The 25,848-nt window shown below is 49.9% G+C and overlaps 1 protein-coding gene across 2 annotated transcripts; it reads right to left on the bottom strand.

Moving 5' to 3' along the window:
• Window positions 1–1,219: 1,219 nt before the first annotated feature.
• PRAG1 (PEAK1 related, kinase-activating pseudokinase 1) lies at window positions 1,220–25,561 on the bottom strand. 2 transcript variants are annotated; one of them, XM_075090917.1, is made up of 6 exons: window positions 25,411–25,561; window positions 22,539–22,933; window positions 19,270–21,107; window positions 10,093–10,250; window positions 5,931–6,670; window positions 1,220–2,544 (listed from the first exon to the last, which is right to left on the bottom strand). In XM_075090917.1, exons 2-6 carry the CDS (start codon window positions 22,821–22,823, stop codon window positions 1,507–1,509), a joined length of 4,059 nt encoding a protein of 1,352 aa, XP_074947018.1. In that variant the 5' UTR covers window positions 22,824–22,933; window positions 25,411–25,561; the 3' UTR covers window positions 1,220–1,506. The 2 variants fall into 2 exon arrangements, with proteins under 2 accessions (XP_074947018.1, XP_074947019.1); XM_075090918.1 differs by lacking the exon at window positions 25,411–25,561 and adding an exon at window positions 23,524–23,635.
• Between the last annotated feature and the right edge of the window lie 287 nt (window positions 25,562–25,848).

The following is a 25,848-nucleotide window of genomic DNA, read 5'->3' as shown; positions in this document are numbered from 1 at the left end:
TAATCCAGGTGAAAAGCCTGGAAAAGATTCACAGAAAGTGTAGGAAGTGTCAAAAAAACCTGGGGAATTAAAATTCCCCCAAGAGAAAAGGCTGTATCTGGAGGTGAATCAAGGCTAGAGGAAAGCACTCGTGAATTTCTCCCCATTTTGAGCTGGGAGGAGGGTAGGTCAGCTCATGACATCCTGTCTCAGCTAATCTGGTGCTGGGCTCTCTCCACGCGTTGCAAACCTACCCCTTCTCCAAGGGCTGCAGAACTGGTGCCAGGAACAGGGCAGCTCATCTCTGCCTCATGTTGGGGTGGAAGAGTAAAACCAGCCACAATCGTTTGGAAGATAAGTTTTTCTGAGCAGCAGCACAGCCCCCCTATCAAGCTGAATAGCTCCCGTATGTCTGGATAGAAGGAAAAGGGCTGGGGGGAGCCAGGCCAGCTTCTCCCTCTTTCATCGTGCTGCTCTTGCATTGCATCTGTTGGAAGAGAATGTTCACAGTGCAGCCAGCTCTCTGCATTTCTAATTCAAACATCAGCAGCAATAAGACCCTCTCAGACCACAGGCCAGTGGCCCTGGCCTTTTACGTGCCAGCTCATCTCTTGATAAAGAGGTTAAATAAAGGCTAGACACAAGGGACAGGTGAATTACCGGGTGAAGGGAGGCAGCTGGAGGGATGGGGAAAGCAAAGCAACCTCGCCCTGACTTCCCCCCGCAAGGCCTTGGAGGTGAATTGGGGATTTTCCATTTCATTAACTTTACAAGGGGTAATTCCCAGCATGCAGCATCATCCTCATGAACAGATGCATCCTGGGCTCGCTCTCTCCCTTTCACAATCAACAGCCTGCATGGCTGCACCACTAAACAGGAAAGCCATGCTGTATTAGTATCTAACAAAGGTAGTAGGCAGCTGATATTGAATTGCCCACAGTGGAAAATACAGCTGATACAGAGAAACAAGCAGCAATTTCTGGTTTTAAAGTGAGAAGCAAAATGGATGCCAAAGCCACAAAAGATGTGCATTTCAAAGCCCCTCCTGGTTCTCCCTTGCAAAGGAGTATTACGTGAATTGCTTTTGCTCCCGAGGAGAAGCAGTGAGCCGTTCATCCCTGCTGCCCGCTTTAGACAGCAGTGGTGCTCCCAGGCAAAAAGGCTCTGATGCTTTGGGGGGGGTGGGGTGGGGATCAACAAACAGTCCCACAGGCACAGAAGTCAACTCAAGTACACCGAGTTCATTAGAAACATGCACACACACAGGCAGGAGTTTATTAGTCCACACACTTACCATACCAAAAAAAAAAATCCCCCCAAATAGGGGTAGGCTCTCAGTTTTGCCTGCTCACAAATTAACAGTGCTGAAAGTACTAAACACGTCTTGTGCACTCTGATCAGAGTGTGGAACGTGAGCTGAATGTGCATTCGCAGCTGAGATTCAAGCCTCTCACGTATAAAGGGGCTGTGTACCTTTAGCTGCAAGGCAACCAGGAGCCCCCAGCTGCCTCTGAGATGCATCCGTGGTCAGAGCAGCTGCAGCAGTTTTAATGTGTGTGAGAGGGAGGCCGGCTCAGCGGATGCTAAGTACTGGCAGCACAGCCAGTCCTCCAGTTCAATGCTCCGCTCTGTGTCCACAGCCCTCTCTGCGAACTTCATCATGAGCAGGGCACGCTTCATGTCCACCCAGTTTTGAAGCACCCGGCGGAGGGCTTCCTCATGGCTGAGGGGCTGCTCGGTGAGGTCTTTCCGGGGCCCCCAAAGCAGACACTGCAGCATCCGCTTGGCCTCAGTGATCCGCACACGCTTGATGGGATCCGCTTCCAGTAGCAGGTGGGCCAGCTGCTGGAGCCCCCGGGAGTATATGGACAGGCTGGGCAAAGCAGGGAGGTCCTCAGGGCTGTACTCCTGCTCCCTGAGGTGCACCTTCTCCTCAAAGGGGTTGGGCTGGTGCAGCAGCTCGTAGATGAGAATACCAGTCTGAAACTCATCAAACTTCTTGTACTGAGAAGCTGACACAATCTCTGGGGCCAGCCGGGCCTGACTCTTCTTCAGTTTGGAGTCTGGAGTTCCTGGCTTTTGTTTGGCTTTCAAAAAATTGCTGATGATGAGACGGGGTAAGTGTTTGTCATCTTTGGCTTTCACACAGCTCATGGGGGGCCTATAGGGGACGAGCAGGAGGTTCTCCAGGCACAGGTCACGATGAATGATGCCGTGGTCTTTGAGATGCTCCAGGCCATTGCAGAGCTGGAGGAGCAAGAAGCAAACGCGACGTTCATATACCTCAGGCTTGGCTTGGTGCAACATCACCGAGTCCCTCACGAAGTCAGCAGTGGTCTGGCTCGGCACCTCCCGGGTAATGACCACCACGCAGTCGTGCTCGCTGGCAGTGTGGGAGGGATGGAGGCCATCCCCAGGCATGTTTTTCCCCACATCTGAGGCCAGCAGCATGCTGGAGGGGACAGAGGCCACAAAATGCCCACAGTCCTGCTGGATGTTGAAGTGGACTGGCACTGCAGGGCTGCAGTATGAAGCAGCCACCTTGGACTCCTGGGTTTTACAAATCTGCAAGGAGAGACCAAAAGAAAAGTCTCATCAGTCAGTGACAGAGATAGGGCAGAGAGCGGAAGTTCAGAGGTGGGTTCCTAAGCTGAGATTTGCAGATGCTAAGGAAGACTTCAGTAAGAGCAGGGTGCGCACTGTTTCCTTTAGTACTTTAAACTATCTCATGGCTTGAGGATCTTTCTTGTACTGCAACACATCAACCTTAGCAACCACATGTTTGGGTCGCATTTCTGGGCATGCTTCCTTTGCCAGGCAATGCCCAGTATTTGCAGGAAAGGAGGAGGGTAGTCCTCCCATGAGTAACTTCTGTTTCATTGCCAACAGAAGTGACACAGCTTTTACATCACGGATGTCATAAAGATTCCCTCCTGCAGCCCAGAAGACATTCTGCAGAGGGAAAAGCAAAGCCTGTGGCAGAAGATGCGCCTGGATGAGGCCCCACGTGACATGATGTGGCTGTGCAGGTGGCCCTGTTTGGAGAGAGGGGTGGACAGAGACCTCCAGCATTTTCTTCCCACCTAATCTGGTCCTAAGTCCTGGAGCCACTTTCACATCCCTCCTCAACCACTCCACTTCCCTGTGTCAGTGACTACTCTCAAGCCCCTGATCAATGGCTAAAGGAAACCAGCAACCAGCTGTACTCATCAGCATGGGGAAAAAACACCAAAGTGGGAGCTAACAACAGGGTTAGAAATAAGTGAGGGTGCAGCAGATTCGAGGGGAAAAAAGCATTTTGTAATCTGGATTCTCTTAAACCCACATGACTTATCTTCATTTTGCTCTGTACTTTAGCTTTATGACTGCATTAAAAACTAAACAAACTCAAACCCAAGATTATTATAGGAGTATCCATTAGCTTATGGGGCCTTCTGGCGTTTTGATTATACACTGCTTTTTTTTCCCCCTTTTATTTAGCAATATATTTCTATCTCACCCACAGGAATCAGCAACAGGCTGAAACTCAGCATGAAAGGTTTCAAACCCTGGAGCGTGCCACTGCCAGTCACAGCATGCGTGCAAAATCGGACAAGAAATCAATTTTGCCTCCGAGTGAAAATAAATGCAAGAATAGAGAGGAGCTGGAGAATTGGGCTGCTTTTGTATTCTTCTAGCAGGGGTTTGAATCTAGGCATTTGCAGGTAATTTACTCAGATGAGACGATACTGTGGAGAGTGTGGAGACAGGGCATTTCAAATCTCTATTGTCCTCTCTTTTCTAAACAATACCCTACCGTGGCTGCACGCTTATTTTGTGGAAAGACAAGCTTTTGAGAGCTAGGCAGACTGCAGGTTAATGCAGCGGGACTCGGGAAGATGCAGAATGTCCCCAAAGGCAGAGGAGGCCTTCCAGCCCTCTGCTGAACAAGCCTGCTTGTTCCTGCCCACATAGGGAAGATGTGTAAAACCTAGGAACTCCTGCACGAGAGGAGTATCTGGAAGAATAACTGCAACCAAAGACAGGGAGATCTTCCCCAGCCAGCCATTCTTCGTTACTTTGGCTGCACCAGAGGCATCCTCCATGCAGCAAGCTCCAAGTAGGAGCCTGGGGCTGGCTTAGTCAAATATCTTTAAGTGCAGAAAGAAGCCAAGGCGTGGAACATATCTTGGCTTAATTCCTCTAAAGCCATTTCAAGTAACCCTGGCTCCTTCTGTTTTATACGTAGCCGTGTCTGCCTGTGCACAGCCAACCTCTGGCTCCTGCTCCTCAGCATGCTACTTGGCTCAGGTCAGATCCTCTGACCATTTTGAGCTCCCCAGTTTTCACTACAGGTCTGTGATCTCTTTCACGTCAGCAAATCTGTACCAGAAGCCAGGAGGGGCAGCTAGGGATCAGCCAGTTGTAAAGTTTCACAATTACTCTCTACTTCAGTTACCAAAAGGAAGGTGGCACACAGGGACATGGCAGGAGGATACATGTACATGTGTAAACACATACACAACTTCACTTTACACTGGTGCAGAGTACAGCCCTGTTGGAGTGTTTTCAGCTTTGTTAAGGCACTCTGCAGTGTACCAAGGGCACAGAGTAAGTCCACATCACACACAGGGACACAAGTGCAGGCCCGTTAAGAGATTGAAACGTGCTGTTTCTGCATTGGCAAGAATTCGTGTACTACAGCCATAGAGCTGAGCCTATGAACGCCACCTAACATGGCAGGCAAGAGCAAAGGGGTGTGTGCCACAGGGAACAGCAGATTGAAAAGGAGCACACCAGTTCACCACACAGTTCTCAGGTGTCAGGAGGAAAGTTGCGATGGATTTAAGTATACCACACAAGAGAAGCTGCAGCTCTGTGTGCCGGACTAGGGGTATTGGTAGAAGATCTCATCTAACTCCATTCTTGTTATTTACAGCCCCCCTGTTGGGTTGACTGTACTTTCTTTAGAATATGAACTGGCTTTAAAGCTGTCACTTAACTGAAATGTCCCCTTGGGGTTCATCATGGTGGAAACGATTCAGCAGAGATTTTTTTTTTTTTCCCTTGCTTAATGCATATCTGACAGTGCTTTTCTGGGAATTACTTTAGGTTTTGAAAACAACCTGAAGAGTAAGCAGCAAGGAGATGCCCCTAGGGTTAAGTCAGAATAGAAATTGAAGGCTCTGTATTCAAGTAGTAACATCGGTCAAGAACCAAAAATCCATGGGATGTCCATGGAACTGGTTCGATAAGCTTACTTATCCAGGTTTCAAAGAGCTGAACTATTGTGCCTCAAGTTTCCATTTCAAACATGGATTCTGTAGAGTTACAGGGAAATATTTCAGACCTGACCTTACACAGCACGGCTAGGTCAGCCTTGTGTTGTTTAACTGAGACCTGCAATATCTTAACAACACCTGCAGTTTAAGATCATATAAGCACTCACATGGTTTCTGGGTCAGACCTTCCACTTAAAAGGCAGGCAGAGGCAAAAATGCTGTCTTTTGAACAGCCTTTCATCAGCTTGTGTCATCAGAGGCAAATACCTGAGTTAGTACATAGTATTTACAGAAAGATTTTTTAGAGAGAAACTGGTTGGGTTGCACACACTACTAGTCTGCAGCAATAAGAATCTGACCAGCATTTCTTACAAGGAAAACTACTTCTTCAAGTTAATCTTTGCAAAGAATAGGGGAAAAATGGCATTTTGCTTGCCAAACTTGTGAGAAAAACAAGCAGAGAAAACAGGTCATTGTGTGCTGATGGCGCTTCTCAAAGGCCTACCACCAAGTCTGCTCCCCACTCTTTCATTCAAATCCATGCACCAAAAAGAAGGAAAAAGAAGCTCGAAGGTTCAGTCTCAGCTCTGCTACGGACCCCCACGCAGACTTGGACCCTGCAGCTCTTTGCCTCATCCTCCCAACTGGAAGACGAAGATAAGCCAGGATACCTCCTGGGCATGGGCTTACCTTCACAGCATAGGTAGTAGAAGGGTCCTTGGAGCAGGTGGCACAGTAATATATCGCATCCCCCGAGTCACAGCAGGGCTTGTTGCACGTCAGCTTGAAGAGCGACCAGTTGTTCTCACTGAAGTGCAGCTCATTCTTCTGCTCCCGCATGAAGCAGTCTTCACACTTGGCAACCAGGCGGCGCAGGGACTCAGCGTAGAGGGCCCCCAGCTTGGCATACACCCCCTCCTTGCTGTCGATGTTGCTCAGGAGGTTGTGGAGCTGGAGGCTAGAGCCCGATGATGCCTGGCTGGACACGCTGAGCTGTGAGGAGGAAAGGGACTGTAGGTTTCTGCTGGGGATGCAAGCCCCTGTGCTCTTACCAGTAGCTGAGCCCCAACAGCTGTTTCCTTTGGAGCCTTTCTCCAGGGACTCAGAGGAGGAGAAGGCACCGGGATGGCCCCCCAGGCTGGCCAGCTGGATGAAGGGAGGTTCCTCTCGGAGGCAGAAATTGCTCTCAGAGTGGCTGACATTCAGCCTGGGGCTGGCAGCACCGGCTGCTCTGCCTGAAGACGCCTGTCCCCCAAAAAAACCATCTGGGGAGGACACCGTTCTGCTCACTGTCTTCTTCTGGGGCAGAGGGGGCGGGCAGCTGGGGGCAGAGGAGGGACCATCCTCACCGGAGGCAGGAAGGAAAGGGACAGGGGGAAACACCTGGCTCTCAGCTGGAGGGGGCGAGTGGTTCGGCTCAGATGAGTGCCCTAGAAGACAGCAACACACAAGAAGATGCAATGAGTGGCCCTTGCAGGGTGGGAGCACAGGTCCCTCTCCACGTCCCTGCCACCCCCACAGGCTACCTCTCCAAGGACCCTGGCTGGGAACAAAGCAGTAAGCTAGGTTACGTCTGAACCCAGCACACAATCCTCATTTATTCAGGACAGCAAAGCTTTATTGAAGGGGTTAGATATTTAATCAGTCTAACACAGCAGGTTTGCAAAGCAGGCTAAAACACCAGCCATTTAAAGAAATGTGTTGCACTGCCCTTCCCACCACCACCACCACCCCCCTCCCCCCCAAAACCACTCCCATATGAATGGCATAGACAGTAGTAAAAAGATAGTAGATGGTAAATATTTAAACTGTGATGTCATCCACGAGGAGGTAAGAATGAAGCACTTGGCAATAGAGGACAATGTCTTAAACAAAGCCTGTTTCACCGGGGAGCTGCCACCCAGTGCTTCAGTGGCATGGCAAGAGAGTGACTCACACTAACAGCTCCAGCCCGGCAGCTCAAGCATGACCAGAGCAGCCCAAGAAGTATATTGAACCTGTCTCTCTGCCTTACACCGGGTAAGGGTCACTGGGCAAGGCTGGGGATTTTGGCAATTCCTATCCTCCTGAAAAAATCTGGCCTCCCCTCTGCTGCCTGTCCCCCAGGCTATTGCTAGGCCTCTTTGCTCAGAGGGCAGCCTGGCCCCACCACATACCACTACACCCCAAGCAGCTCCATGTGCCATCCACACATGGACTGGGATTGGGATGGCTGTCTCATTTCAGGCAGCTGTAGCAGCTGTTTTCCTACCCTGGCCAGACTGGAGACAGGTTGCATGTTATGGAAGAAAGCGGGGGTGGGGTGGGGGAGGGCAAAGCGGGAGGAAAGATATTTGACATTGAAAGGAAAAGCAATAATTTCAGGTCTTGGAGACAGAACAGATATGGAGTGGAGGGGTCTGCAGGGGAAATTAAAAGAAGAGACATAATTATTTCAGAGAGTTTTCTATGCCACTTGAATGACATGCGGGACTTTTGATAAACTTGAACTCTGGCAACACCTTGCACGCAAGCATAGACCTTGAAAGGTGCATGGTAGGGTTTTGCTCCAAGCAAGCTTAGCAGATAGCACGATCTATTGCTTTCTTCAAACCCACCTTCCAAAGCTGCAGAGTGGTAGCAAGCCATCCTTCCTCCTCACAAGGCTGCCAGTGAGGGTTCAGCTGCCAGCAGGCACTTCCTCTGCTTGCCCCCCAGGAATGCTCCTGGCATGGTTTCATGTCAGCCCGCAGCAGGCTCACAACCCTAGTGACTCACCAGCTCTCACACACAACCTCCAAGTGCAGGGGCTCAGATCCCTAAGCTGCCATCCTGCCCTGACGTGTCACGTGCAGGCTCAAAGCCATACCAGCTGTGCCAGAAGAGCAATCCCTGTTAGCTGCTCTGACCGGAGACTGCACAAAGTGAGGGCAGGTCCCCTGGTTCTCAGCTACCAGAGTGGATGCTGGCATGATCTGTCCCTGTCCTTCTCCACTAGAGTTTGGTAGCATGACATGAATTTTCATTTGTCTCCTTCACTGCCAAGGCTGCCTGTATGCCTCTGCTGCAAAACACCCCATCCCAAGCAACAGCGTTGAGACACGCCCCCCAGGAATAAGCAGCAGTAATTTTGGCTTCTGCAGAAGATAATCTTCCCATGCAAGGCAGTTTCCACACCCCCTTTCTGACACCATGCTCAGAAACAGCTCTGTGGGAAATTATATGAATCAGCACACATCTCTCTTGCCCGAGTTCCTGGGTGCGGAGCTATCTGACTCCTGTTGGGCCATGCCACAGGTGTCTGCCTGCATTGTACGCCTGATCACTGAGCAATTGACTCCAAACTCTCCGGTTTCAGCTGTTCTCCGGCTGCACAGTTAACTGTGGAGCCCATGGCTCAACAGAGGTGCATGCCCCAAGCTTTAACAAAAACCCAGACATCTGCATCATAACCTGCCTGGTCCATGGGAAACATCCCCTCCATTAAAACAGCATCAAAAGTCACAGGCAGGGATTGTTCAGCAAGGCATCTCTTGCCACTTCCAGTCCAAGGGGCTTTGGACAGAGGACACAGCCAAGAGAAATTCTTTGGCATGCAGCCCAAGAGCAACTGAGAGACACCTCTGCCAGGACATGCAGCCGAATCCCTGCTTCGAGAGGCAAGATTTACTTGACAGAGTCTTATGGAACAAACGTCAGCACTGGGAGCTTTGGCAACCAGTCCACACAACTAGCCCACAAATGCCAAACTGCTCTTACCTTTTTTTTCTTATGTGCTGTTGGGCTCTGCCCCAAGCACAGGGTAACAAATGGAACCCTTTCACAACCTTCCTAACAGCGCTTTGCACCTTCAGTGTAAAGTCCTTCTGCACGTCAGGGGCGTAAAAGCTCCTCCCACTTCATATTTTAACATCTGACAGCATAGCCAATTAATTTGAGCTCACCTCACTCAGTGATTGACTGCATAGCTTCCTGCTTGCATCAGCAAGAAAATTGCTCTCAGGTTATTCATTTAAAAACTCAACTTTCCCAAGACGAGTTGAAACACTTGCTTCTGTTAATGGAGGCAGAGAAATCCTCTTGTCCCATAACATTTTTGACAGCAAATTGCTTCTGTGCCCAGCAAGTAAAGATCCAACATCTGTGAGGTTTTTCTCCCCCCTGTACAATTTCCTGGCATGGTCTCACTCTCAGACTCCAAGTTAGTGGTGGAAAAATAGAGTTTCCAGAGCTCTGGCTCTTAATTTTATTGCTGCACGTTGTTGCTCTTGGAGAGACAGAACTTCCACTACATGAAGGTTGCTTTTGCAAAGGAAATACTTTCTGAGCTGCTGAACACGTTAGTGCATGCCTAAGTTACGCACTGATGAAAAAAGTGACTTCATAGTAAGTATTTTTTAATCTCAGTTAAACGAGTGCAGGCAGATTTTTTTCCCTTCAAGAATAGCTGGGAACACAATGAGAAGGAGACACCACCTCCAGAACAAGACCCCTCAAACCTGTGGAGGACTTTCTATGGTAGGGCTACTTGTGACCTCATGCAACATATGAAGCACAAGAAGATAAGGACAATTGCTTTCAGATGGAGGTTTTATCTAGACAAGAGGAGAGCCACAGGATGAATGATTTCGGCACTTGCAAAATGAAAAAGAAAAAAGCCCCTGATGTTGGCCTGACTGCCACATTCATCCTGAGCACATCAAGAAGCAGAAGGGTAGGAGAAGTGGAAAGATGAAGGATTGCTGGGGACACTTGGTGATAGGACCCTCATGGTCCCTGCTCTGAAGATGCTGCCCCAGCAGTGGGACTCAGGATGGAGTTAACTCCTTCCTCAGGTCCAATGCTACATTCCTCACACCCAATGGTCACTTACTGCCATCACTGCCGGTCTGCGTGTCTGAGTCGAGGCTGTCACTGGAGCCAGCCGTGAAGGTGACGTGGACGCTCCTGAAAGGTGGGCTGAGGCTCTCAGCAGAGCTGTTGCTGACCCTTTCCAACTCAGTGTTATTCGAGTTCATTTTCAGAGCGTGCCTAGAGAGAGTGAAAGAGAAGGGTCAGGAGAGAAATGGCAAAAGTTACCCTGAATGTGCATAGAGACTCAATTTGAAAGCAACCTTATCTTCGTCTCTGCACATCCATACAGACTCTGTGCAGCCCTTTACACTTTTTTTTCTTTCTCTGGCGGCTGTGGATCACATCCCACTGACACTGAGCAGGTTATAGACTTGCAGCCCCCATGCCAGCCCCTCAAGACAAACTAGCTGTGCTTGAGCAGAGAGAGGACCACTGAGCCAACAGCATCCAACCCCAGTCTGCGCCTCCTTTGCCTAGCACATATGGGATCCTGGACTACATCCCACCTTCGCCACCGTCACTGGGAAGCCGGGATCCACCAGTGTTTGGCTTCAGTAAACTAAATTCTCAAGGGAAGGGAGTGGCCTCACTCCTCCCATTTTACAGAAGGGCCAGTTAAGGCTGGGTGTCAGAACCCAATTCCTTCATGGCAGAGGAAAAAGTGGAAGAAGAGTCCATCCCTAGCAGCTGTTGTCTTCTCAGTACATCACAGTAACAACTGACACTTTCTGAAAGAAGCAGCACCTCTGCAGAAAACAAGTGTCCGCCAAACTCAGGACCTACCACGCAGCTTTTTAATGTAAGACCTACAGTTTCCCATGCAGCTTCCATCTAAAAAAATAAAGAAATAAACCATAAACTGGACTTATAACCTGCTAGGTCACAGTTTAAGTGATCAGTTGCAGGCAAGCAGGACTTTTCACTAAGATAAAGAATTTCCCCTGCATTTTCTTCATTTTTTCTTCTTTGGAAAACAGCAGAAACTGTTGAAATCGGGCAGCACATCAGAGCACAAACACTCCTAGCTTTGGTACAGATCAGACTATCGGCCAGCAAACGAAGGTTATCAGTCCACATTTTTTAAGTAAAACTCCCAATCAGCTGATAAAATTCAACACGTTGTTGATTAAGAATGTAAAAAGGTTAGTGGCAGACTTGTAAAAAAGAAAAAGGACTTCCAACAGCTATCTTGCTGGAAGGTATCCGGCGTTTCCTAATCAGACGGCTAAATGGCTGCTGAGAAAGACAAACAAAAGACGTGCAGGATGGTTTTCTTGTGGCACCCTGTTCATGCACACAGGGTCCCTCCTCTTCCAAAACCCCCAAGCACAGCAGATGCCACAAGCGGTTTATTTGAAGTTTGAGAAATGTTTCGCTCCCCATCCAGACAAAGCACTTACTCTCGTGTCCACACCACCACATGGAGAGCAGAGTGTATGAGAAGCCCGGAAGAAACTTCTGCCAGACTTCCTCATTTGCCTGAGCAGCCTCGGTCTAAAAATACTCAGGGACTGATGAAAATAAGGCTCTAAAAACCACCTCAGGTATAACTCAGCAGAGACACTGGTCTTGCACCAGTGATGAATTCACCACAGCAAGCCTCTTGGGGATGATTTACAAAACTTCGCAATGCACCACACAAGTCACGGTTAAAAAATAAAAAGAGAGAGAGTGCGAGAGACATATTGAGGTTTTAAGCTCTCTTACAATTAATGCTGTTGAAAGCAACCAACTAGACTTAAATTTTTTTTAAAATATAAAGATATGTCTTTATCCTATAACTTTCTCAGACATTAAACTTTTAGTAATTTGAGGGGAAAAAACCACGCAGATGCACACCCATGTGGGTTCACTATCTGACCTGGCAAGATTCACGGAAGCGTTTGAATCCATAAGAAAAGAAGATTTGGCAAAAGAGCCAGTCTCAATTTGCACAGATGAGAGGTTTTCTAACACATTCCTCCCCTCCCCTCCCCCCCCAAGAAAAGTTGGTGCATTTCAGTTTCCTTCCCATCACTTAAACACAAATCCGCAGAGCTGCCTTACCATTCCCGCACTCAGAGAGAGAGAGATGGGACTTTGCTCAGCGGGGTCCAAGGTCCACTGCGCACAGCCACACCTATTCCTCCAAGCAACCTGGGTGCAACGCAGTGTCTGCCAGAACTGTGCTGGCTGCTGCGTCTGCCGAGCTCAACTGCCGAGCCCAAAGTCGTGGTGAAGTCAGATGTACAGAGAGCCCCGTTTCCTCTCTGTACCGCTGTGACTTATGTAAAATGCAGTTCCTGAATAGGCACACCGAAATAGAAATTGTTTGCTGCTTAAACGACATCCTGCTCTTGTTTCAGATGTTAAAGCCAGGCCAGCTAATACCGCCTGGAAATATCTCCGCTTTACATATCCCTCTTTTCCTAAGAGCTGCTCAAAGTCCAGGCTGCAGCCTGCACAGATTAAAATACTGCCCACTATACCAAAGCATTACCGAAAACACTTGCTAGGGTCAAACTCTCCCGTTTCAGTAAAATTCCACCCCAAGAGGTAGTGAACAACCCGTTGCTGCAACAAGCCATGGGATCCTGATTTACAGCTAACCTGTATTTCCCTTGCTCTGGTAGTGTTCCTTTTTACCACACGTGACTGCAAGAGCACAGGTGGCTATTCTCCATCTTGTCCTTTCCACCAAAGAATATTGGAAATAAAGAGCATCAACGTATATTAAACCTGAGGACATCCTCATGATTGACCTCTCCTGCAGCCTTGCTAACATCCGTGGGCTCCACTCCCCTTCTGAAAGATGTAGCAGTGGTTAAATTTGCCTCCATTTCAAAAATCCATGCTCAGTACCTTAAATGTAACCAGCAACTTCAAGAGTCACACCAGAGCCTCCTTCATGTGCCAGTGCATAAAGAACAGGTCACAAGAGTCAGGTCTCCCTGACTCTAATAACCTAAAAAGACAGGATTTCCAGCTCTCCAAATTATTCTGGTGGCTTTAAATACACTTCAATTACGCAACATCCTCCATGCAACATACTGCCATATTCAGGCAACCCTTCCCATTCACTATTCTCCAGTTTCCCCATCCTAAACAATTTCATCCAGATGGCTTTCCACACCATTCCCACAGTCCTGCCTAAAACAAGCCAAAGTTGAAAACAGCAGTCCTGTAAAAAAAAGCAAAATAACCACAAACAAACCAAAAACCACAAACAAACCAAATAAAAAAAAAAAAAAAAAAAAGAAAAAATAAAACCCACCACAGTTTGGAGTTCTATAACATTGCAAAGGGACTGGGATCATTTGCCATGTCCCACGTTGCATCTCCAGCCACTGCATGCTTCGTCTTTCTGTGATTCATATTCGGGCAGTAGCCATGTGTTTAATTTCACATTTCTTAACTGACTGGGGTCCCACCAGATGCAACTGCGGGACTCCAGCATCGCTGGCTGCACCCCTTGCACTTCTTGGAAAGACTGGAGACTGGCACCAAAGCATGGCTCCCCTAACCGCAGCAAACACACGTGCCTTGGGATATTGCCCCAGGGATTCCCTTGGACTCTGGACATGCCTTCAGCTTGAATTTCCTGCCCGAGATTTGTCACACGGATCTGATTACCTTCTAAAATGAAAGGGGCAGGGAGGATTTGAGAGTGGGAGGAGGCCACTCAGACGCAAGAGCTGCAAGGCTCCCGCTTGCTCCTTTCCAGCAGCCATCACACGCGCAGCCTGTTGGCAGTGGCGGAGGATACTGGAAGGCACCTCTCCCCCACACAGAGACCTGACCACAAGGAGCACCCATGCTGCAGCCCCATCACGGGGGTTTCCCAGCTTTGCTGTGCCAGCAGGAGGGGTCGCTCCCTCTCAGCACAGATGACAGGACTTGAAGAGATAATAGAGATGCTGAGCTTTATAAATCAAGCAACAGGGGAAGGAAGCAGGCGAGAGCAGAGAACACACACAAACCACCACAAACCAAACTGCACTCCAGGAGAAGTCTAGTGATAATGTCAGCAGGATGTCCCTCCAAAAATAAAATACTTGAACAAATGCATGGCAGAGAGAAAAGCCACACTCTGTTACAGCATCAAACACAACACATGGCTGGGCATAATTACTACACAAGAGGAAGCGCTGTTGTACCATATGCTTGTCTATCATGAAATGTGAATAATATCATCTTCCTCGTCCCCTCACTGTAGTTTCTTCCAGCATCTTCCCCTGGATGCACAGGGCAGTTAAAAACCAGCACACAGGAGCTAACAACATTTGAGGCTTGGATTTGTACTTATCCTTCTCCTACCACCTGGCAAATGTGGAGAAACCAAAAATCGAGGTGAGGGCAAGAGAGAATTTTGAAACACTCCTAAGCTCTGTCCAGAGGACTACACCTCTCCCCCTGTACCAAAAGGTCTTGTGTGGTGCAGGTTAAGTTGAAACAAGGGTTTGGAGACTGGAGATGCAAGGAGAAATTTGGATGGGGTGCAGATGTGGTGACAAGGACATGCTCCAATGTAGTGAAGAGGACAACAAATCTCATTTCAATTTCCAACTCTGTACTTCAAGAGGCAAGATAGGAAAAAACTCAGAAAAGTGAACATCTTTCATTTTAAAGGAAACAATCTCTCTGAAAAGATTGCCTGATAAATCACAACATTTTAAAAAATGATCCACTGGCAGAAGCAGCATGAGAAATTCCTGATTAGTTTCAGACAAAAACCAGGGGGAATCCAAAATGTGTATTCCCTCCCTGACCTGGAATGTGATTCTCTTTCCTGCTTGAGCCATACTCTCCCTTATTTGCTTTATTTACTTATTTACTTATTAATTATGTATTTAAATAGACTTCACCTAGAGTTGGTTTTTGTCTTTTGTTTGTTTGTTTGTTTTGTTTTAACAGTAATAAACCTGCCTTGTCCTAGACCAAACACAGCAAGTCCCTGCTACCATACACAGTCACGGAGAAGAGGGTCAAAATTTGGGACCCGTGTGACATCCAATTGCATTTGTAATTGCCAGAGCAGCTCCATCCATGTAGCCAGTCTGCTTTTGTCACCGGGGTACACCCTGACACTGAGCTCCAAAGAGAAACGGGTGCCTCGGGAATGGTAAGAAAAGGGGGATATACTGTCTCAGGTGCAGTGCTGCTCCATCACAGACTGATTCCAGGCAAGAAACACCCAGCAGAGCCCCACCAGCCAGCACCACCTCCCCAGCGAGAACAAACCTGGCTCTTTTCCTGGTGATCTGATTCACAACATCGCCATTTTTTATAACACTCTTGTTTTCTGTTCCCTCCGGCAACAAGCAGCAGCAGCAGCACTGTAACGTGCAATCTTGGCGCACCTCAAGATCATTTGTCCTGAATGTTTTCAGCAATGGTGGGTGTCAGGATGTGCCGTTACCCCAAGCGAGCCCATTCAGCAAATTTCAGAGCTTATCTATGGTGCTGCCTTTTGAAGGTGGCATTAATTATGATGAAAACAGCTCAAGAGCTAACAGCTCAAGATGCAGAACAGCATCACTGTTTCCTTCCTTTAAAAGGCACATGAAATAAATTAACCATCAAAGTTTTGCAGGCTAGAAGGAACCATTAGAATCTTTTAGCCTGACCCTCTGCATAAGACAGACATAAATTTCAGCAAAGATTCACCCCTTGTGCCAAGAAACTGAGGGCCATGCTACAGCATTTCACACCAAAGAACCTTTAAGTTGTCACTGCAGATACAAGCCCAGGGGATCCTGCTTCCCCTGGTGAGCCCTTTCCATAGCCAACTACCTTCCTGGCTTTTGGAAGAAGACCAGCAACTATCTTCCCTTTCCAATCTCTTTCCTCTTGTAATTCGACTAATTTTCCATTCCGTTTAAGACCAACCATACCTTAAACATCTATAATCTTTCAAACAAGCAGGAAAAAAGGATTGTATGAAGAAAATGTCACAAGAGGTCCAGAGTAGCTTTATGTAGGATGAAACAGGCACAAAATCATTATTTTCTTTTTTTGCACCAACTTTTAAAACTCCCTAAAATCACTCCTTCCACCATCCTAAGAGACAGCTTACTGCAAAACCAGAGTTTCCTCAGTGCCTGGCAGGAATTCACGCTGTGAGAACTTTTTCCCCTTTTAATTGTTAGAGCCTAGATGAACAAAACAAAATCTACATTTTTCTTTCTCTGCTTTGAAACTAGTTTGAACACACATGGAAGTTCTCTTTAAAATAAGCAATTACATTTAATTAGGAAAGTCAAACAGTCAGGCTTCATTTTCCATCATGAAATCAAGTATCTTGCTACAGCTTGAGATCTAGAAGGAAAAAGGATAGTTACACACCTTTCCTGCAGCTGAAATGAACCCTGATTTGCTAAGACCGTGCCAGAACCTGGTCTGTGCTGGCTTCATCTATATCCATCCACCAAAGGAGCCTTTGCAGCTGTGCCACCAGAGAACCTCTTGGGCTGATGAGCTCTGTCTCTGCGAGGGACTACATAAGCGTAACAGAAGTATCAGTGGTAGTTCTTCCATTGCAGACAAACACAGGCCCACAGGCTGCCTGGGCCGAGGACAGTATGGATGTCTCTCAGTCATCTTTGTGTGCAAGACCTCCTCCCTTCTTCAGGCATTTGGCTGCAGCCCAGGAAGACCAGAGGAGATGTTCCTCCAGCACCAGGTAAGGATCATGTCATGATCTGAAGCTGCAAACAATGACTGCCCAAGGTAACACAATCCTGCTACAGTGATTTTAACCAGTTGTGCATGTAGCCATCCCTCCCTCCCACCACCACATGCAGGTAACACCACCCTGGTTCCTGCATCAACACGCTCAGAGAAGCCACACTTGAAACAAAAATGAGAGCACCCTCAAAGCAAACAAACCAAGCAACCAGCTGGGTTTGCATGGCTTGCGAAACCTACCATCTGATCAAATTGCTCCTCTGGCCGACTGTGCAGGGGTTTGGTAGCCAGAGGGAGGGCTCCTTAAGTAAGGCGCTCCAAGGCTCAGCTGCAGGCATCAAGGTGTTTAGGAGACACATACGCGTAGCTCAACCCACTGCTTTTACCCCCTGTGGCTGTAGGCAATGCCAGCGCCTACTTCAACCACCTGTCAGGGTTTATGGCTCTGCCAGAGATGCTGGTCACAGATGCCATGTGTTCCCTGACCTCAGTTTCCCTGCCCTCTTTCACACAGGCTTTCTAGCACACAGATGCTTTCAGGTTGACTCAGAGAAGCCTCCGTTACAGTTGGCACAGCCCAACCATACCAGGAGCATGAAAGAGCCCCTTCAAGGAACATAAAATGCTCCACACTTCTCAGGATGGATGATAACTCCACATGGAAGGCAACAGCAGGGCACACTTCTGGCTTGGAGCACAGCTGGCCCAAGTCACCCAGCTAAGGAGGCACCTTGACACATCAAGGAGGCCCCTGCCTCCACTCCCAGCCCTCATGAAAGCAGAAAGTAGACTCTGAGCACTGCCAGGGAAGCATCCTTGCTTCCAGTACAAAGAAAGGGCTCTTCATGGCTGCTCCTCCATGAGTGGAAGGAGAACCTAGCACTGCAAGTGGAAGATGCTGCTGGGATATATGTTGCTGAGTTTAAGTGCCACCACCCTTCTGGCTCGGCCCTGTAGGGGAAGGAATCAAGTCCTAGAGGACTTTCAGCACGCAACTTGGCATTTCCTAAATGATCACTGCTCGACAGCATCGTATCATCACAGCTCTGCTGGGCCTCAACCACACAGCACCTCATGTGGCAAATACAACCCCAAGGCACAGGCTGACAGGAGACACCAAGTGGCAGCAGCCATGAAAGAAAGTTCACAGGGCGAAAACTAAACCACATCTTAGTGTCCTCTTTGATTTGAAAGGCAATAAATCTCTTCTGTGTGCTCACTTGCTCGGGGACCTTTTCTTTCCTCTGACTCCAGCAGGCATGCAGCATCACAGTGGGAAGCCCAGCATTAAGGAGAACTAAAGCTGCTTGTTCATCTCTTCCCTTTCCTTGAGAAACCTAATTTGACCACTTGGTCAATTTAAAACACTAGTTCCCTGGGCTAGCCAACCCTAAAAACATTGAAAATTCAGTGCAAGAACAAAACAGAGGATGGGCCAACTCAACCACAGTCTCAACCTGGAGGCCACTGATACCTATGCATAAGCTTGACCATGGACCCCAAAAGCAAGTTCTCCTCTGAACAGCCATACCTTCTTTCAACTTTTAAATCAAGGTTCTGGAGTAAAATCTGTTGCGCATTGCACAATTCCAGGTAACAAACCTGACACGTGCAATAAAGCAAATACAGGACACCCACAGAGTGTGAAAGTATCCCTCCCCACTATGACCAGACAACCTAATCCATTACTTGCATTGCAAGGAAATAAATTCTTCTTCTTTCAATTTCCCTTTTTTTCCCCTTCCTTTGTTTGTTTTTTTTTTCTGATACGCACAGCTGCAGATACTGAATGCACACAAAGTATCTGAAGCCTAGTTTTTTAATTGCCTAGCAGAGCTACTTCCTTCCCAGATGGACAGCTCTCCTCATTCACATGTTTTGTAGGACCTGCTGTCACCCTGCCTGCAAACCTGACTTCCAGGAGTGTGGCAAGGGGAAGGCTGCCTGAAGCTAGGCAACTGCCACACATCATGAGCACGTTAGGCAAGCTCCAGTTACCTGCTTGCAATCAAGAAGTCCTCCATGGGAAACTGCAGCTTAAAGAGTTAACCTCAAAAGTAAAAAGACATTAGAGCCAAACTGAAAATGAGGATTTCAGAGGCCCTTGCTATTAGGACCAAAAGAAGTTGCCCAGTTCCACCTGCAAGAGGAGCTCACAACCCCAGATTTTCCATCCTATTCAACATAAAGAAACTGTGCCGAGACACAATGAATTTGGCCTAGGAAACACCAGCCATCCCGGGCATGGACCTTGTTCTCACTTGAATATTGGGACCCAAGGCTGTCCCTTGCAGCCCTGAAGGGCTTTTGCAAGTACACACAGAATTCAAACCAGGAGTTGCAAAGATCTGACAGCTTTTCAGAGTAAAAAAGTAAGTAGCTTTTCACCCATGCTCCTGGAAGCCCACCTTTGAACAGAAAAGGAAGAAAAAAAGAACACAAAGCACCTCCTAGTCAATCAATCCCTGCAGCAAACATCCCAGTTGCAAACAGTTAACAGATCGCCATGCACACACTCACAGGGCTGTACCTGGACTGCTTTTTCGGCGGCGGTGGTGGTGGTGGTGCAAATTCCATGCCATTGCTCTTGTCTTTAGGGAAATCAAAGGAGAAGGACAATGATTTGCTGATCCCAGTCTGGCTCTCCAGCATCGGTCCTTCATCCACAAGGTTGGTACTGGCTCTTCCATTCTCAGCTCCCACTGCCCATGGGTGGGTTAAGAGCTCCTGCTCCTCCTGCTCCTCCTCCTCCTCCTCTATCCGGCACTGCTTGGTCCATGTTGGGGTGTAGTATTTCTGCCTCCTGTCATAGGACGAGCCTGCCAGGCCTCTGCTGGGCTCCTCCACAGAGACCCCATTGACCTGAGTGCATGGAGAAGGGGATGCCCCAAAAGCACCTGTATCAGTATTGCTCCTCAGCAGCAGCTGAACGCCAGCTCCATTGTGGCTGTTGTCATCACCAACCCTTGCCACATGGAAGCTCACTGGGGGCACACGGCTCCCCTCGCTGCCCAGCTGGCTGTTTTTGGACATCTTTGGGGGAATGGCTGGACTCTCAGTAACTGAGGTCTTGGGAGGAGCGGCCAGATGAAATCTTGGGCTGTTTTCACTTCCAGATGCTTGAAAAATCTCTCCAGCCTCAATGGCAGCTGGCGAAGTCCCAAAATCAGGGTAGGAAGTGGGGCTGATGCATGGCCACTGTACTCCCACTGCCGAGTCAGGGCTGCTGAGGAATATTGTCTTGTGATCATCCTCTGTGTGCGCGGTCATGATAGTTATCTTTGCTGCCACCTGGCCCGTGGAGTCCTGGTATTCCTTCTCACCACCCAAAGCCCAGCTGCCATCCCTCCATGTCCCATCAGCTTGCTCCTTGACCATGCCACGGGCCAGCTTCTCTGCTTTTGCCTGTCCACCGACAGCCTTCAGCTGTGCCTTCTTCCTCTTGGTGCTCTCGGCATAGATGGGATCACCACGGGCTGGCTCAGTGAGGCGAGGGCGCTGCGGCTCCACCAGAGCGTGCTGAGGAGTGCTTGAACCCTCAGGTCGGGGGCCTCCAGTGACAGAGGGCTCCCCAGGGAGAGGTGGGTCCTCGTCCTCCCGGGACAAAGCAAAGGCAGCCGCCTTGCTGCTCCCTGTGCTCTCAGGGAGGGTGGCAGGCTCGGCACGGAGAGCCAGCTTTTTCTTCTCTGAACACAGGGCGTAGGGGAGAGGATCACCCTGGTCTTTCGTGATGCAGAAGGCCACGTTCACAGCTCTGCACTCCTCTTCGACAAACTTGACCGCCCTGCCACTTGGTCTGGGAATCTCAGGAGCATCCCGCTGCCTCCATCCGCAGGGAGCAGGGCTCTCCTTCTCGCACCGGGCACCGTTCCCCTCCGTACAACGCGGCTCCCATGAGACCAGGCACTCTCTGCGGCAGTCCGTGATTGAACAGTACTCACCCCCTTCACTTTCGAAGCTGGAGGCGAGGCATCCGCAGTCGCCCTCTGAGGGGAGCGCTGCTCCTGCTCTGGCTTGGGAAGAAGAGTTTCTGCTGGAGTTTGCAGTGCTTCTGTCCACTAGGGCAGATGGATTAGGGCAGGGAGCCTGATGCTGCAGGGCAAACTTGTCTTTGGCTCTGTCCTCCTGCTTGCCCAGCTCACCCACAAGCACCAGGCTGTGGATGGAGACATTTCTCTCCACTCGACTCTCCAGGCTGCGCAGGCCCACCATGGAGTAGCTAGGAGGACAGCAAGACAAGCAGTCACTCGGCAGGTTGTGAAGAAAGGGCTTTCTCACACCACCATTGCCAAAATTGTCGAGGCAGATCCGCTGTGCTTCTCCTGATTTCAGAAGGAGGTGTTTGCCAGAAACCATGCCCCAGCTGACCTGCATGGGCCAAAGAGACAAGTGTGCTGTCAGGATGTGTATATGCAAGATGAAAGAGAAATATTTTAAAAAATACATATATAAAAAAGAAAGAAAAAAAAAAGAAGAAAAAAAAAAAGGAAAAAACCCAGCTCCACAGAGAAGTCCTCTGGCATTCATAGTCTTTTTTGCTCTGTGTTCACCCCACCAATAACTACCACAAACCTTTTATACTTAAATTACACTTGTCCTATTTCCTGTACCATTTGCAATCCTTGCATTACCAACAATAGCAATGAAATGAAATAAGGCATTCTCCTTTCTCTTTCTGTGGGTTCGCTGCCAGAAACGTGTCCAACCTGTCATGTGTCTGTGAATCACCGTGCAATTAAAGATTCAGAGAGGGAAGGAATATTTGTACCTCCCTCTGCTTATTTTCATTTCATTTCACACTGCTGCTCCTGAGTCGCACACTCTGGAGCACAGACATGGACTACCACAGGTTATCCTGGGATAGCAGCTTGGCTACACTCAGCAGCAGGGTCTGAGGAGCAGGCAGGGAAATGTATCCAAAATATCTTCATCTGAGGGAGATCCATCCTGCTTGCCAAAGGAGAGGAGGAGAGGGAGAGGCAGAGGGTAACGCGTGCCTGTGAAGTGAACCCCAGCACCAGAGTGGCAGAAGCCATTCCCATAGCATAAAACTCAGCCTCGGGCCAAATCTGCGTGCACAGACCAAACCCCACTGACGATGGCAGCCTGCACTCCTGTGCCCTTTATCCCCAGGGGAGAAGCGAGGGAGAGCAACAGGAGGCTAAGAACAGAGCCGGTGTGCCCTGACTCTCCTCTGGGGCAAGGGTGGGAGATACCAGCACCCCTACGCCACAGGCAGGGTGACAGCAGCCCAGGCTTCACTCTGCATCACTGGGGCTGTGCTGATATCAACCTGTCAGGGAGAGGAGTGAACCACCCATCTCGATAGCAACTCACACCACCGGGGCTTGCCAGTTCACAGGCAGGCAGCAGTGCTACACCCAGAGGCCACTGCTGCTCTGGCAAAGGTTGGGACCCTGAGGAGCTGGGCTAGGAAGGTAGGGCACTTTCTTCCTCACCCACAAAGACCATGGATCCACTTAGCACTGACTGCAACCAGAAAGGATTTCTTTCCAGTATATCTTCCCAGCAAAATAACTTTAACCTGCATCCTCATTTAAAATTCGGAAGTTCCTAAACAAAACAATGAATTTTTAGGCTCCTTCGCACATGCCTTGTAAGCAACATCTCATTCAGCTTCAGCCAAAGATACTTTGAAAAGCCAATATAAGGCTTAAAAACCTGAGTCATGACCAGGAGTTAAAACAAAGGGAAGGAAATTGTTTTAACAGATATTCCTAGCACTCCCAAAGAGAGGTAAGTAACGGGAAGTCATGCTTTGACTGGATTAATCATTACCTGTGACAGATCTGCATTCATATTCTCATCCGCCCACGCGTCAGAGACATCCGAGTTTATCATAGTTGGCTTCACAGCAATTGTTGGCTTTGAGAAGGGGGAGGTATTTACACCTTCGTCTTCCAACGCGGGGCTCTCAGGTCTGGTCCTAACTCCATTCGGGAGCACGCCACAAGCTCCCACGTCTGGGGGTGTTTGCAGCTGATGGGAGCTCTTTGGGTTGAAGCAGTTTTTGCAGGAGCCAGGCTTCCAAACGTGTTCCACAAAGTCACTGCACGCAGACATCTTCAAATCCTCGTGTCTCAGACCGAGAGCCCTCTGCGTCTTCTACACTGTTGTCCGCTGCTCATTTTGCGTTTGCTTCCCAGAGCTGCTCTTAAAGATCACCTAGTTATCTGAAAAAGCACAACACTGTCTGATTAGTTTGGTTATGCCCAAAAATGGGAAGATTTTTAATAGGACAGGTGATAATTACACTTACTCTGCCTTCATCACAAAGGCTTATTGTTTACAAGGCTTTTTTCACAGCTTAGCTAAAGCCCACACAATCACTTAAAAAGCCTCAACTTCTAAGCATAGCTCTGTAATAGAGAAGACATCAAGCAAGCAGCATTCCTATGTGATTTAATTCCCTGTTTAACAAGCATGTATAACCAGCCTCATGCAAGGTTTAGATCAAGGGTAAAAGAAAGAGGTCTTGGAAATAGCTGTTCACAGCCCCACAAGCAGAGCCAGGCAGGAAAAATTCCTTCTCCAAAGTGGCATCCTCTCTCTGGAAAGTAAAAAGGCCTGGAGATACAAGGACCAGAATCAGCCACTGTGTAACCAAGGGGACTGGCAACAACCTTCCTTCACCCAGAGGCAGCACTGTGATTATTGTCATGGTACACAAAGACTTCTCTCCCACCCAGTGCAACAGAGAAAGGCAATCAGCAAGGCTGGGGCTGGCACTGATTTGAGCAAGTGCCTGGCAGAAAGCTCTTACCTGGTTTGCCAGGAGCCACAAATAACAGTGTCAGCTCACTGAAACAATTCATTGTCTGCAAGGGGAGAAATGTTTTGCTCTTGGATTACTCACAGAGAAGGATCTCTTCCCATCTTCCTTCCCCAGGAAGAAATGCCCCAGGAACAAGACATTCCTGCATTCCTGTGCTCCCCCTTTCTGCAAGGCCAGGTCTGATTGCACTCAGCCAGTAGCTACCTGGAGCTAACAACTTTGGAGATACTTCAGACGAGGACTCCCACAAAGCTTAGTGGATTAGGGACAAGAAGATCAGAAAATGGAACTAGATCAGGAAAATTGCAGCTGGCTGCTACGGGTGTCAGGCAGGGCACACAAGTCCCCCACGTTGCTCCACAGAGTCCTTCCCCACCTAACCAACTTTAGATCATCATCTCCTGGCCAGCTAACCCCAAATCAAAGGCAAAGCAAGCTGAGGCTCCTTCCCCAAGGGTCTCTGAGTGAACAGGCACTTTTACACCCAACCCTGACTGCACAAGAACACAATTTACCAGCCTGATCCTTTAGCGCTTCCTCCACACAGGCACACTGCAACACCACCATAGCCACGGACACCTTTGCACCTGCATGTGCCTCTAAACCAGCCTGTGCTTCAGTAAAGCCTCTCGCCTCTGGGCTCCGAGATGCCCTGGCCATCCTCTCCAACAGCCACCCTACTGCATGGTGAAAAGAAAGACTACTAGGAAGAGCTTTGGGTAGCACAAAGCGAAGCGGGGGAAGCACCACTGACCCACAGACATCACCTGAAATTCAAGGGCCACCTTTGGGAAGGGAGGCTTTGATCGGCTAAAGCATTAGTATCTGCAGACTCCTTCTGTCTGGCAAACTGACAAAATAGAATCTGTTTCATGAAAGAGCAGAAAAAAGGGGAGTATCAGTGGGATTCACAAATCAGATCAGTGCACATCTCTCTCTTTTTAGGGAAGAGGCTGCTTTAGACAGATTTTTCCATGGACTTTGCAGAGTCCAAATTAACCAAAGGACAGCAAATCACTCTTGGTTGTACCCCAGCACCTCCAACAAGATTAACATTATTTGCAAGGAAAACATCTTTTAAAAAAATATTCTAGCACTGTTGCTTTGTTTCCTTTCAGATCTAGCAAGCAGTGTCCACCGTCACCCAAAGTTGAACAAGTGTCCTGATGAGAGCCAGCAAAGAAAAAAGAAAAATCAAAGGGAGGAAAGCAGGGACGGGAGCCAGAAAAAAATCTTCACTTCTGCTTGAATGATCGGCGCTGCCAATTGCCTTTTAAAGACCGGGATTTCCCTTTCTGCAGCTAAACCAGCCGTTGTTTCTCGCCGCCCGGACCCGGGGGCCCACGGCCCCCAGCCCGCCCCAACCCACGCGGCACCGGCCGGGCTCGGCGCCCCCCTCCCAGGCAAGCCGAAAGCCGGAGGCTGGGTCTGAGGCACCCCCGGAGCCCCCGCGCCTCCCGGGGCACCGGCAAGGGCCCCATATGACCGCTACCTGTTATCTAGGACGGAGGCGCTAGGACGCGGCACCGGGATGCTCCGGCGCAAAGAGAAACCCCAAGCGGGCAGCTCTGGCTGCTGGCGGCCCCGCCGGGGCGCCGGGCGGCCCCCGGCACCGGCAAAAGTTTACCGGGCAAGGCCCGCCGGGGCTCCCGGGTCTGGCGGCTGGACCGGTGCGTGCCCGGGACCGGCTTCACCTCCCCCGCCGCCTGCTCGGTGGGCACCGGCAGGGCCCCGCCGGCACGGTCCCCGCAGCCCCGGACCCCCGGCAGCCCCGCCCCGGCCCCGAGCGGCGGCGGCGGCGGGGTCCCTCCCAGCCCGGCTTTGTCCCGGGAGGCGGCGGCGCGGCGCCCGCCCCCGGCCCCGCTCCCCGCTCACCAGCCTCCCGCGGCGGCGGCGGGGCTCGGCTCGGCTCGGCTCGGCTCCGCTCCCGCTCCCGGCCCCGGCCCGCCCGGCTACGGCCGCCGCCGTCGCCACCGGGCGAGTGGCAAGCGGGGCCCCGCGTGGGCCGGGGGGCAGCGGCCGCCCCGCCCCGCCCCGCCTCCCGGTCCGCCCCCTCGGGGCACGGCGTGGGCAGCAGCCCGGGCGGGGCGGGGGCTGGGCGCACCCCCCCCGCGCCCCCCGCACACGCGTGCCTGCCCCTCGTATAAAGCGCACTCGCTGCAGGGGCACAGGCACCCCGCAGCGGCCCCCCCTAGTCTCCCCAGTGGCGCTCACGCAGCCGTGCGCCATCTCAGGGACATCCCCCGTGGGTACCAACCCCCTGGGGGATGCAGGCACCCTAGCAGCCCCGCACAGGGCACATAGCGTCCTACA

The sequence above is a fragment of the Phalacrocorax aristotelis genome, chromosome 4 (genome assembly GCF_949628215.1).
Source record: "Phalacrocorax aristotelis chromosome 4, bGulAri2.1, whole genome shotgun sequence".
Taxonomy (NCBI): domain Eukaryota; kingdom Metazoa; phylum Chordata; class Aves; order Suliformes; family Phalacrocoracidae; genus Phalacrocorax; species Phalacrocorax aristotelis.
This window is presented reverse-complemented; position numbering and strand designations above follow the sequence as displayed.